The sequence below is a fragment of the Budorcas taxicolor genome, chromosome 4, assembly GCF_023091745.1.
Source record: "Budorcas taxicolor isolate Tak-1 chromosome 4, Takin1.1, whole genome shotgun sequence".
Taxonomy (NCBI): Eukaryota; Metazoa; Chordata; class Mammalia; order Artiodactyla; family Bovidae; genus Budorcas; species Budorcas taxicolor.
This window is the reverse complement of record NC_068913.1, coordinates 12568975-12584039: the sequence shown is the minus strand read 5'-3', so window position 1 is coordinate 12584039 and position 15065 is coordinate 12568975. Positions and strand designations below refer to the sequence as shown.

The following is a 15065-nucleotide window of genomic DNA, read 5'->3' as shown; positions in this document are numbered from 1 at the left end:
TCAGCTTTCTTTATAGTCCAACTCTCACATCCATACATGACTACTGGAAAAACCATAGCCTTGACTAGATGTACCTTTGTTGGCAAAGTAATGTCTGCTTTTTAATATGCTGTCTAGGTTGTTCAGCTTCTTCAGCGTTACTGGTAGGGGCATAGACTTGGATTACTGTGATATTGAATGGTTTGCCTTGGAAACGAACAGAGATCATTCTGCCGTTTTGAGATTGCATCCAAGTACTGCATTTCGGACTCTTCTATTGACCATCATGGCTACTCCAATTCTTCTGAGGGATTCCTGCCCACAGTAGTAGATATAATGGTCATCTGAGTTACATTCACCCATTCCAGTCCATTTTAGCTCGCTGATTCCTAGAATGTCAACATTCACTCTTGCCAACTTTTGTTTGACCACTTTCAATTTGCCTTGATTCATGGACCTGACATTCCAGGTTCCTATGCAATATTGCTCTTTACAGCATCAGACCTTGCTTCTATCACCAGTCACATCCACAACTGGGTACTGTTTTTGCTTTGGCTCCATCCCTTCATTCTTTCCGGAGTTATTTCTCCACTGATCTCCAGTAGGAAAAGGAGTACGTCAAGGCTGTATATTGTCACCTTGTTTATTTATCTTATATGCAGAGTACATCATGAGAAACGCTGGGCTGGAAGAAGCACAAGCTGGAGTCAAGATTGCCGGGAGAAATATCAATAACCTCAGATATGCAGATGACACCACCCTTATGGCAGAAAGTGAAGAGGAACTAAAAAGCCTTTTGATGAAAGTGAAAGTGGAGAGTGAAAAAGTTGGCTTAAAGCTCAACATTCAGAAAACAAAGATCATCGCATCCGGTCCCATCACTTCACGGGGAATAGATGGGGAAACAGTGGAAACAGTGTCAGACTTTATTTTTGGGGGCTCCAAAATCATTGCAGATGGTGATTGCAGCCATGAAATTAAAAGACGCTTACTCCTTGGAAGAAAAGTTATGACCAACCTAGATAGCATAGTGAAAAGCAGAGACAGTACTTAGTCAAGGCTATGGTTTTTCCAGTGGTCATGTATGGATGTGACAGTTGGACTGTGAAGAAAGCTGAGCGCCGAAGAATTGATGCTTTTGAACTGTGGTGTTGGAGAAGACTCTTGAGAGTCCCTTGGACTGCAGGAGATCCAACCAATCCATTCTGAAGGAGATCAACCCTGGGACTTCTTTGGAAGGAATGATGCTGAAGCTGAAACTCCAGTACTTTGGCCACCTCATGCAAAGTGTTGACTCACTGGAAAAGACTCTGATGCTGGGAGGGATTGGGGGCAGGAGGAGAAGGGGACAACCCGGGATGAGATGGCTGGATGGCATCACGGACTCGATGGACATGAGTCTGAGTGAACTCTAGGAGTTGGTGATGGACAGGGAGGCCTGGCGTGCTGCGATTCATGGGGTTGCAGAGTCGGACACGACTGAGTGACTGAACTGAACTAGGTTGTTCATAACTTTCCTTCCAAAGAACAAGTGTCTTTTAATTTCATGGCTATAGTCACCATCTGCAGTGATTTTGGCGCCCCCAAAAATAAAGTTAGCCACTGTTTCTACTGTTTCCCCGTCTATTTGCCATAAAGTGATGGGACCAGATGCCATGATCTTAGTTTTCTGAATGTTGAGCTTTAAGCCAACTTTTTCACTCTCCTCCTTCACTTATACTGACATCTACTCTTATTATTTATCTTCCCACTATTTCTTTCGGTTTAATTTGCTGTCATTTTCTAAACTTTTTGAAATGTAAGTTTAGGGCACTGAATTTTCAAACTTTCTTCTTTACCAAAAAATGCATTTAAAACTAAAAATCCCCCCCTCTGCTTTAGTTATACCTCACAATTTTATATGTTTATTCACATTCATTTTAAAATATTTTCTAATTCCCAATATGGTTCCTTCTTTAACATGGAAACTAGGTTGCTTAATATCCAAAAACTGGCAGATTTTCTAGCTCTCTCTTATTTATTTCTAGTTTAATTCCACTGTGGTCAGAATATGCTCTGATTTCAATCTTTTGACTTTTTCTTTTTTAAAGACTTGCTTTGAGTCCCAGCAATTGATTGATTAACTGTCCTTCTGCTCTGGGAAAAAATATGAATTCTTCAGCTATTAAGTATTATAAGGTATACATACATATATGTATAAACATATATATATATCTACATAAATTAAGTAAACTTTATTAATATCTGCTCAACTATATATCCTGAGTTTTCTGTCTGTTTCTATTACCCATTACTAAAAGTGGCACACAAAAATTCTCAACTATGATATAAATTGTCTATTTCTTCTTCTAATCTGAATATTTTTGCTTTACATATTTTGATTTTATCTTAAGGAAGAGCTTAGAAATTTAGGACTGTTATACCTTCCTAACGGAAATCTATTCATCAATTATGAAGTACCCCCTTTGCTTTTAGTAACACCTTTTGACTTAAAGTTTACGATCTCTGAGGGATTTCTTCCGTCTGATATAGAGTGTGTACAAAAACCCACCACAAATATCATACTTACTGGTGAAGTGCTGAGTGAAAGAACGCCCCCTGTTGGCACTGCTATTCTAAACTGTACCAGAAGTCCTAACCAACTCAAATGTTAGAGAGTAATACATAAAACCATCACTGTTCACCCATGACATACTGTATACATGGGCAATTCAAAAGAATTTCCAATTAAATTGATAAAATGCTAATTTAACCCCCAGATCATAGGAATCCTAGGTCAATACACTAAATCAACTCACATGTCTATGTGTATGAGAAACGACAAAAGCAACACTATTCAGAATAATATTTATAAAATTTTTATAAATATTTTTTATAGATATTATTTATAAATTTTTACATAATTTACAAATTTTTACATAACAATATTTACATAATGTTCAGCCAAAACATTCTTCTGGTGACAGAAGTTAAGAACAGCAGTTAACTCTGAAGAGGCTACTGACTAAGAAAAGTACAAGAGGTTCTTCGGGGATACTGGAAAAGTTACATATATTAACCTGGGCAGTCTATGTACTGTGTGTGCCTGCGTGCTAAGTCACGTCAGTCATGTTTGACTCTTTGCGACCCCATGGACTGTAGCCCACCAGGCTCCTCTGTCCACGGGGATTTTCCAGGCAAGAATACTGGAGTGGGTTGCCAGGCCTTCCTCCGGGAGATCTTCCCAACCCAGGGATTGAATCCACAACTCTTGGGTCTCCTGCACTGTAAGGCACTTTCTTTACCACTAGTGCCACCTGGGAAGCCCCTTATGCAGTGTACATATATTAAAAATTCATAGAGCTGTACAATAAGATATGCATACATTTATGTGAGTTAAGTTTTAATAAAATTCTTTCAAAGGAAAAAACTAATAATCTATCACTATCGTCCCAAACTGTCTGCAATAAAAGGCAGGCCCATTTTAAAGATAAAGCCACAGGTGGTTCAAAGCAAGCATGAATCCACTTGTGAAGGGCCACAAGCTCACAACTAGCAGACAGCAGAGACAGGGGCCCTGATTTCCAAGTCATGTTCTTTTCACTGCAACATGGTCAGCAACAATAGCAAAAAGGAAAAATTTCACTTTTTACTGGAAACCATAAGTTGGATGATATTATCCAAATTGATTCAATAAAGCCAAGGAAAACTTCCTCTGCATCGCTTTCCCCAAGAACATTTTATACAAACTGAAAAATTTGCACTTTATTTCCTTTCTTCTAATTTATGGTACTAACACACAAAAGATAGAAGTTATGATGAAAAAGCAGTTAAGTATGTAAAGTACAAAATGCAACTGGATGCTGAATAACAGAATTGACTATAATCATAAAGTTAAGTGAAAAGCAATCTCGATCATTAAGCACTGTGGGTGCCGCCTGTGTCTTCAAAAACCAGACATAAGCAGGATACAAAGAATTTTTTTGGCAAACTAACGAACAGGTGCAACTAAAATAAAATTAAAGAGATTTTAAAGTGCAAACATAGTGAAGAAGATAACCGATTTACAAACTGTCTCAAATATGTTGACCTACAAGTTAAAGGGAAAATATCAATGAATTACAAGTGCGTGAAACACAGATCTTTTACTTAACCTAATAAAAGACTTAAAGCAATAGAAGTTAGGCTCCAGAAGCAAATGATAAAAGCACAGAGTTTAAAGAAGGTAGAGTAGCCAACATAAGCCTTATACACTTTGAAGAGAAGGAACCTGATGCTCAGAAAATTAAAGATTGGTTAAAATCACAGGGGCGGTAAAGCTAGTGAGGAACACAGTAAAGGTCGGAACCCAAGGCCACTGATAACACCACACAGGCCAAAACTTTTTACCAGCAGGAGGAAAAGTGGAATTTGATAGTTGTTCACTCACTATTATGGTATACTTATGTGTATGTACATATATAAAGAATTTATGTTCATGTGTATGTACATATATACATGTGTGTATATATAATGTGTATGTACATATATATGGAAGAGAAACTAGTCTGATATAAGAGGTATATATTATGAAGACACTGTTCCTTTTGCTCTCATTTTAAGTTCAAAATTTAAGCCCTCTTGTATAGTTTAGACATGGAAAATAGTCATATTTTACATAATTGAATATTTAGAAGAACATGTCATGTACTAAAAATAAACAAATATATTGGTAACATTTTCACCAAATCCCCCCAAAAACTGGTTTCTGAAAACATTTCTCTCTGTTTTCCCAAGGAATACAGCAAACAGGGCTGCAACAGTATCTTCTATTTCACACACAGCTTTTCTACAACATGACCTAACCACTCCCCTGTCAACAGAAAAAGTCTGATTTCCCTCCCCCCTTCAACCTGAACCAGCGTTATGAGAAGTCTGCATTCAATGGAATGAGGTAGGACTGCATGCGTCCCGAGCGTGTGTCTGAAAAGGCCAAGCACCCTCCACGTGGTTCTCTTGGAATGCTAGTTCTATGGGAAGCCAGCTGCCATAGAAGATGTCCAACCACGCCGAGAGCACCACACCAGGGAGGCCACATGTGGGCACGCTGAAACCAATCCAGCTGTACAGCCCTCGAGCCACCTCCAGCAAGGTGCAAGTGAAGCCATCCTGAAGCCGCCACACAAAGCGGAGCACTCCTGAGTCACCCCAGTCAAGGCTATGAGGAGCAGAAGGATCTTGATCCCTGCTTATATTATTCCTGACTCACAGAATACAAGAAATAACGACAAGATGGTGGCTGTTTTAAGCCTATCAGTTTCAGGATAGTTTGTTACAATGCAATACTAGGAAAACATATCCATGAACACTTACACTTCAATGTATATATAACAAATCACTTCAATGTAAATTGAAGTTATTATACTGGTTAACCTTTTCCTTAAAAGAAAAATCTCTCAGATATCTTACACAACAACTAAAATTACTGATAACTTATTTTCTACTCTCTCTGAAGCCTTAACCGAAACAGTTTATTTGGCAGAAGATACATGGGCAGGGGAGGCAGGAGCAGTGTGACAGGAGCAGGCAGGCCGGCTCTAGAAGATATCAGGTCCAATATTCAAACCAGAAGACGTGATTCAATCACTTGACCGAGACAGAAAACAAAGGTAAGTATATGGATAATAAAACTAACTCTAGAAGCACACGTTTTAAAGACACTTTAAGGAATAAACCAAGCCTTTCTTATTCAGGCAAGCAAAGACTTTTCTCCCTACAAGGACAGGTGATCCTTCTCTTCTGACATCAGTCGATGCACCTTTAAGGTCACTGAAGACATTTATAAACTTTGATTATTAAAGCAATTTAAAAACAAAATGTACTTGTTAAATGTCTTGACAACAGTACACGACTGCATAGTCTCCACGTCACCACTGTTTTAGATCATTTGTGCTTTGGGGAATTCTGCAACATCTGGCAGGAGACTGACAGCTTTCGGTGTATACAAACTTAGAGCCTGAACATTAAGAAACCTGGGGGAATAAAACACCTTGAAAGACGTGAAGTTACATCGACAGGTGACAGAGACTGTGCTTCCTCACATGCTCATCCAGCTTTGCCCAAGAAAAAGATAATGGCAGGCAAACTTTAATACTTCCACAAAAAAATACCAGGACATTCTATAAACAGATGTTCTGCCAAAGAGTAAAATGCTTCCATGTTCACCCTGTCGTTATGTCTACATCTTCAAACCAAAAGCCTAAATGGACTCAAAGTCAGGATAATTTGGTTCAGGAATTTCTTCATTCTGAAGAGCTCTATTTGGCAGAAGACCATGAAACAAACTGTAAGCATGTTTAAACACTTTAACAAAATAAAAACAGATGATCCTAGTTTACCATGCTTCACAGTATTTTTTGGTATTTATGTAGTATCATTTGGTGAAGGAGGTATTAAATCAAAATTTAGTAGATTTAGATTCATCACTGGCTAATGTAATGACTTTCATCAACTCAATATTTGTACACTGGCATCATTTCTAAACTGCCTGTCAAGTTTATCTTGCTTTAGAGCACAGTGATGGTTGGCACCCACTTTGCCAAGTGATTTTCATTATAATTTCCCAAATGGCAGCTGTTGGAGAGAGAATGATTACAGGCAGTATATAAAGACTGGTTTAAACACTGGGAAAAGGGAAGAATACTACAAAAATAAAATTAAATCTTTATGTTTTAACCTATTTTTATAATATACAGAGCAGCATAAAAAAAGGGAAAGATTTGCAGGCAATACTTAGGGAGACCATTTAGTCCAACCACCTCATTTTACAGTTGATAGATAGAACCATATCCCAGAGGGTTAAGTCATTTGGTCAATGTCAGAAAAGTGGCAAGAGGCAAAAAGGGATAAGAACCCAATTTACTATTTCCCAGTCCTCCTCTCCTTCTAACAATACAATATAGCCTCCTCACTGTGAAACAACTTTCACAAGTGTTTCTGAGGAAAGTCAACTAAAATGTTGAGTGTTTTGAAAATAATAATTAATATCTATGTTTTCTACGTTCATCAAGGTGAATTTTTGTGAGGAATCTCCATTAGCATCTAGAAATGCCTATTATACCCGGTGGCAACAGATGACAGATATCTTTTGATAATAAAGTGGAATGCAGAATGGAAACCGTTAAATGAACCCACATTTCTGCACTGCATACATCCTGCAATCACAATGAACAAAAGACCCTCCAGTGGTATTCAAGGATATAAAGCAATCTTTGGGAAATGGACAAGCAGCATGCCTTCCTTCTAATGCGTAAGTGAGGCTTCTCGTTTCTTCACAGTTCTTGATTCTTTTCCATTTCCCATCTGTGATTACAAGGCCACCCTCATTTTGGAAAGCAATGTGTACAGGCTGGGACTTCCACTTTAGTAGGGCTTAAGTTTTAACAGAAAAGGAAGTTATAAACAAAGGTAGTGTTAGAGTTTTATGTCGTTCCCTTACCACTGTCTTCCCGTGCATGCATGCTAAGTCACTTCAGTCATGTCCGACTCTCTGTGACCCCATGGACTGTAGCCCAGCAGGCTCTTCTGTCCATGGAATTCTCCAGGCAAGAATACTGGAGTGGGTAGCTATTTCCTTCTCAAGGGGATCTTCCCAACTCAGGGGTCAAATCCGGGTCTCCTGCACTGCGGGCAAATTCTTTTTGAGAATCTGAGCCACCACGGAAGCCCACTTTGGGAAAGAATCAATTTAAATATACTTTAAAAATAAATATATAATGAATGAGTGAGTGAAAGTCACTCAGTCCCGTCCAACTCTTTGTGACCCCAGGGACTACAGAGTCCATGGAGTTCTCTAGGCCAGAATACTAGAGTGGGTAGCCTTTCCGTTCTCCAGCGGATCTTCCAGATCCAGGAATTGAACCAGGGTCTCCTGCCTTGTAGGCGGATTCTTGACCAACTGAGCTATCAGGAAAGCCCATATTTAATTTTAATAGTTTACTATTAAGACAGAAAATGTGTACTTAAATATATTGCATAATAAACTAGTAATCTCTCTTCTGACTCAGCACACATCACCATGACCAGGGGTTGACTCCGAACAAGAAGAAAAAGAATTTCAAATCCCAACTCTCCCCGGTACCAAATAACAACAAAATCAGACTAACAAGTAAAATACACCTCAATGCAAATGATAAAATATATGTAAGAGATATAATACAGGGTCCAGTTTACATGAAGACAGGTCTAATGACTGTTTGCTCTCTCAGTTTAATGCTACTTTAAGTGTACCACCACATTGCTATGTAAACATTCTTTCCCACCTTTCTCCATTCCCAAAACTATTCCACAGCACCCTTTTAAAAATTGGTAGTGATTGTTTGGAAAAGCAACATAGTACATAGTCTTGGCCTTGTAGCTAGATTCTGAATATCATGCCGCCTTCTCTAAAATCCTTTTTACTCCTAAAAGGCACATAGTTTCAAGCACGTCCACTTCACTGAGTGCTGCCTCTATTGATTTAACTTCCTTACTAAACTCACACCACATATGCAGGTAGAGAATAGTGGTCAAATATTTCTAGGGATCCTCAATGTGAGAATCATCTTATACCCACAAAGAAGTCAGTTCAACATTTTAAACCCCTCAAGACAAAGTACATATTGAAATTTACAGAAAGTAATGAGAATAATTTACGCTATTTTTGGTAAAAAAGAAATAATAACCTAATCATCCTAAAAAGAGCTACAAAGAAGATAGTCTTTCAAATTCAGAAGTAATTCTTTTAAACCAATCAATGCTATAAGATGAATAAACATGAGAAAAAGCTATTCTTACTACCTAAATAAGTCTATTCATGTTTTATTAGAGTTCTTACCTATGGTAGTTCTTAAAATAATTGACACTTTGTTTTCTAATAGATTCTTGCAAAACTTCAGACTTGCTACCACAAAATTCTTCTCCAACTTGCATCAACCTAGGTGGACAGAAAGATTTATAACAGTTTCAGCAACATTTTTATTATAGGGAAATAAAAGAAGTCCAGGTGATCTTCATTCAAAGATAACAAATCATAAAAACTTGGATGCTTGAAGAAATTCTAAAGATTACAAATTTATTACAGTTTACAAACATCCAAAGGGCAGAAATATTTAAACACATGCACACATAAGCCAGCAGAAATTAGACTGTGAATGCTCAATTATCTTCACTTCCATGAGTTATAGCTTGTAACTCACTGATTCAAGATTTCATTAATTATCATGGTTCAATGAAACAAGATAAAGAATAAGACAAGATCTCAAATACTACCTGCTGATTATATCCAAAACAAAGATGAAATCATCATATTTGAATATAGACAAATCAGTTCCGAGCAAGTAGGTTTTAACTTTTAGCTGAACATCCTACAAAACAAAACAAAAAATGTTTCAAGTAAATCCAAAATATAGAAAGTAAGTTCTCAGAACCATGTTTTTTTATAGCTACACGTTAAAATGAGACAGGAATAGATTAACTTGATAAAAAAAATCTATTTAGGCCAATACCCAACAAGGGGTGATATCAGAAACAGTTCCATAATCAGATATAAAAATAGTATAGGCCACAGTCATCACATACACATGCAAGAATTATATTCTTATACTAGATACATAGGTAAAAATCACCACTATTTGTGTATATCTAGTATAATCACCTTATACTGTATGCAGTAATCACTTAAATTTGCATGTAGATTTAAGTAATCACCTTAAATCTGTACGCAGGTCAAGAAGCAACAGTTAGAACTGGACATGGAACAACAGACTGGTTCCAAATCAGGAAAGGAATACGTCAAGGCTGTATATTGTCACTCTGTTTATTTAACTTATATGCAGAGTACATCGTGTGAAATGCCAGGCTAGATGAAGCTGGAATCAAGATTGCTGGGAGAAATATCAATAACATCAGATTTGCAGATGATACCACCCTTATGGCAGAAAGCAAAGAACTAAGAGCCTCTTGATGAAAAAGCAGAGTGAAAAAGTGGGCTTAGAACTCAACATTCAGAAAACTAAGATCATGGCATGTGGTCCCATCACTTCATGGCAAATAGATGGGGAAGCAATGGAAACAGTGATAGACTTTATTTTTGGGGCTCCAAAACAGCTGCAGATGGTGACTGCGCCCATGAAATTAAAAGACGCTTGCTCCTTGGAAGAAAAGCTATGACTAACCTAGACAGCGTATTAAAAAGCAGATCTGACATAAATCACAGCTGGATCCTCTATGATCCACCTCCCAGAACACTGGAAATAAAAGCAAAAATAAACAAATGGGATCTAATTAAAATTAAAAGCTTCTGCACAACAAAGGAAAATATCAGCAAGGTGAAAAGACAGCCTTCTGAATGGGAGAAAATAATAGCAAATGAAGCAACTGACAAACAACTAATCTCAAAAATATACAAGCAACTTATGCAGCTCAATTCCAGAAAAATAAACGACCCAATCAAAAAATGGGCCAAAGAACTAAATAGACATTTCTCCAAAGAAGACATACGGATGGCTAACAAACACATGAAAAGATGCTCAACATCACTCATTATTAGAGAAATGCAAATCAAAACCACAATGAGGTACCACTTCACACCAGTCAGAATGGCTGCGATCCAAAAATCTGCAAGCAATAAATGCTGGAGAGAGTGTGGAGAAAAGGGAACCCTCCGACACTGTTGGTGGGAATGCAAACTAGTACAGCCACTATGGAGAACAGTGTGGAGATTCCTTAAAAAATTGCAAATAGAACTGCCTTATAACCCAGCAATCCCACTGCTGGGCATACACACCAAGGAAACCAGAATTGAAAGAGACACATGTACCCCAATGTTCATCGCAGCACTGTTTATAATAGCCAGGACAGGGAAACAACCTAGATGTCCATCAGCAGATGAATGGATAAGAAAGCTGTGGTACATATACACAATGGAGTATTACTCAGCTGTTAAAAAGAATACATTTGAATCAGTTCTGATGAGATGGATGAAACTGGAGCCGATTATACAGAGTAAAGTAAGCCAGAAAGAAAAACACCAATACAGTATACTAACACATATATATGGAATTTAGAAAGATGGCAATGATGACCCTGCATGCAAGACAGCAAAAAAGACACAGATGTGTATAGCGGACTTTTGGACTCTGAGGGAGAGGGAGAGGGTGGGATGATTTGGGAGAATGGCACTGAAACATGTATACTATCATGTAAGAATCGAATCGCCAGTCTATGTCCGACGCAGGATACAGCATGCTCGGGGCAGGTGCACGGGGATGACCCAGAGAGATGTTATGGGGAGGGAGGTGGGAGGGGGGTTCATGTTTGGGAACGCATGTACACCCGTGGTGGATTCATGTCAATGTATGGCAAAACCAATACAGTATTGTAAAGTAAAATAAAGTAAAAATAAAAATTAAAAAATTAAAAATAAAAAGCAGAGACATTACTTTGCCAACAAAGGTACATCTAGTCAAGGCTATGGTTTTTCCAATAGTCATGTATCGATGTGAGAGTTGGACTATAAAGAAAGCTGAGCGCCAAAGAATTGATGATTTTGAACTGTGGTGTTGGAGAAGACTCTTGAGAGTCCCTTGGACTGCAAGGAGATCCAACCAGTCCACCCTAAAGGAGATCAGTCCTGGGTGTTCATTGGAAGGACTGATGCTGAAGCTGAAACTCCAATGCTTTGGCCACCTGATGAGAAGAGCTGATTCTGAAAAGACTCTGATGCTAGGAAAGACTGAAGGCAGGAGAAGGAGACACCAGAGGATGAGATGGTTGGATGACATCACCGACGCAATGGACGTGAGTTTGAGTAAGCTCCAGGAGTTGGTGATGGACAGGGAGGCCTGGAGTGCTGCAGTCCATGGGATAGCAAAGAGTTGGACACGACTGAGCAACTGAACTGAACTAGGTGTACAGGTAAAAATCACCAATCACTACTTGGTAGGCTAGAAACCCCAAAATAATTGATTCAAAAATAATCAGAATAAGATAATTATGTGAAGTCTTTATGTACAATATATAAAAATTAATATTTCCATGTATACCTGTTGTGGCACCTGAAAATGGAGAGATTTCAAAACAAATTATTAAAAATACAGTACACTTAGGAATAACTTTAATAATGGCTATCAGATCTATAAGAAAGAACTATTAATAGCAACTCTAAGGGGATACAAAAGAATGTCCATAAATTGAGAGTTAAGGGACTGAATAGGTGATGAAATGTTATAAATATGTCCATTTTTCCAAGTTAATGTAGAGATACAGTGAGATTCTAACCAAAATCTCATACACAAAAAAATTTTCTTCTGAACAATTATTCTAATATTCACCAGAAATAAGAAACAGACAATAACCTCTTAAAAAAATAGTGCTTTGAATAGAGGGAGTAAAAGTTACGAGTGATGTTAGAGGACTTGTACCACCTACATTAAGATATTAAAAACTATCCAAAAAATGCTAGCAATATACAGAAAAATCAATGGAATAGGAAAAATAAAACAGTGCTAATATACATGTAAGAGCTTAATAAACAGCAAATAAAAACTGTTTTCTGAGTATTTACTTTTCTCCAGCATTATACTCAGAACTTTACATATTATCTTTAATTCTAAAACAGGGTTGTTAAGCAAGCCTTCGTTATCCCCCCAGGCAAAGAGAAATTGAAAGAGGTCAAAGCGAAAGTCGTTCAGTTCAGTTCAGTCACTCAGTCGTGTCCAACTCTTTGCGACCCCACGAACCAGGCCTCCCTGTCCATCACCAACTCCTGGAGTCCACCCAAATCCATGTCCATCGAGTCAGTGATGCCATCCAACCATCTCATCCTCTGTTGCCCCCTTCTCCTCCTGCCTTCAGTCTTTCCCAGCATCAGGGTCTTTTCAAACGAGTCAACTCTTCGCATCAGGTGGCCCAAGTATTGGAGTTTCAGCTTCAACATCAGTCCTTCCAATGAACACCCAGGTCTGATCTCCTTTAGGATGGACTGGTTGGATCTCCTTGCAGTCCAAGGGACTCTTGAGTCTTCTCCAACACCACACATCTCAGTCATGTCCAACTCTTTGTAACCCCATGGACCATACAGTCCATGGAATTCTCCAGACCAGAATACTGGAGTGGGTATCCTTTCCCTTCTCCAGGAAATCTTCCCAATCCAGGGACAGAATCCAGGTCTCCCTCATTGCAGGGGGGTTCTTTGAAAGAGGTCAGCTAATTGCCTAAATCCACATGCCAGTGAAAGAGAAAGCAAAGATTTAACCCAGGTCTATCTGCCTTCAGAGTCTCCTCTTTTCACTGACTCTTGCTTCAAGGAGGTATCCCCAAAAAAGAGGGAAGAACAAAGATTATCCAAGAAGTAGAGAAGGGAAACCTAAATAAATTGGTGGGGTGAGGGGGAAGTTGTGTGTGGGAGAAGACATCCTCTCTTTACATCACGTATCAAAAGAAATATAAAACAGATTAAGTAAATGTTTTTCTAGGTTTTCAAAAGATTAAAAATTCAATAAAAAAGCAAAAATATTTTCTAACTACCTATTAAGTTTTCTAAGCAGTATTCCAGGTATTAGGGATATAACAATTAATTCAAACTTTTGTTAAGTATTTATAATTACCAAATGAATACTGACCTGAGCTTTACATAAGAAAGCATACTTTAATAAATGCAACATGTCATAAAGGACAAACGTCAACAGTTTGACCTCATAAAAAACCATCTGCACATCAAAAATGTAAATTAAAATACACAAATGATATACAAAGGATTATCCTTTATCAGATAAATATTTTAAAACCTATGAGCAATAATACACAAATAACTAATAGGTTTCTAAGTGTTCAAGTTCTCAAATAATTAAAGAAGTATAAAGTAAAACACTAATGAAAATATACACATCATATTCAATTGCTCTATTATAAGATAAAGCCACTCTTGGAAAAAAATTGTTTTCTACATTAATAGGAGACAAAATGAAAACATGATACAAAAACATTTAAAATAGGGAACTTTCAAGTATTTATTAGGAAAATATGAACAAAATAAATACAGTAATGGTAATAATAGAGCAAACTAGAATTCACTGTAAAATGCCTAAGAGGAAAAGAGCTATTTCTTTAAAATTAATGAAGAGAATTATGTACAAAGAAGGTAAGTGGTTATTAGCATTGCAGCATCAATCAACATAGTATCGAAATATAAAAAGCAAAAGCTGTTAGAAATAAAAGAAAAACCTGACAAAATTACAATCATGTCAGAAGATTAAAACTGCTCCCCCAGAGAAGCACAGACCAAGAAAACCAAAACCAAATAAGGATATAGATGAGAAACATATATAATTAGCTGCTTTAATACACACACAAAACCTAATTGTCAACACAAGGAAGAAATACATGGTTATTATTCAAATGTCCCGGGAAGAATTTAAAAGTAGGAAGTATATTAGATTGTAAAGATAATTTCCAATTCACAAAAAGTAGAAATATGCCAACTCTAATTTCCTATAGTAAAAGAAATCAATAAGCATTTTAAAACTTCCATTTCTCACATAGTTAAAAGACTAAAAAGAAAACTTTGGAAGACCAAGAATTTCATATGGTTAAATATGTAAGCTCCATGAGGTCAAGGACCATGCTTACAATTACCATGTTTGTAAACCCACAAACAGTGTGATACACATATTATGATTGATACAACCTTTTTCCCTGAAAGGTTCTGAGTCAAAATGCAGGAAAAATTTGCCATAAAATTCTAAAAACTTGTCACATCAAAAATCAAGGTGATTATGATTCTGAATCTATGTCAGAAATGTTAACTATCTTATGATTCTCAGTCATCGCTTACCGTTATCTCCACAATAAGCTTATGACAAATGTCTGTAAAGTGTCACATGCTCATTTCTGCTCTGAAATGTAGCACTTCAGGTATCAGAAATATATTATAGCATGTACAGCATATATTATAGATAACCCCCAGTGGGGTCAAGGGCAGCATCCCAAAATAAAACACGTGAATATCCCTGTAACATATGCACGTTCACTTTAATGGGAACAATAAATACTATAAAAAGCCAAATGATAACAGTGGTCAGGTTATGCTA

The 15065-nt window shown here is 37.4% G+C and overlaps 1 protein-coding gene across 1 annotated transcript in view; it reads right to left on the bottom strand.

The window, feature by feature from the left end:
* VPS50 (VPS50 subunit of EARP/GARPII complex) overlaps positions 1 to 15065 on the bottom strand; it is a 136782-nt gene that overhangs the window by 52963 nt on the left and 68754 nt on the right. Inside the window, exons 15-16 of the mRNA XM_052638565.1 lie at positions 9247 to 9341; positions 8813 to 8911 (exon numbers count right to left, since the gene is read on the bottom strand). Coding sequence (XP_052494525.1) covers positions 8813 to 8911; positions 9247 to 9341 — 194 coding nt within the window. The remainder of the gene's footprint in view (positions 1 to 8812; positions 8912 to 9246; positions 9342 to 15065) is intronic.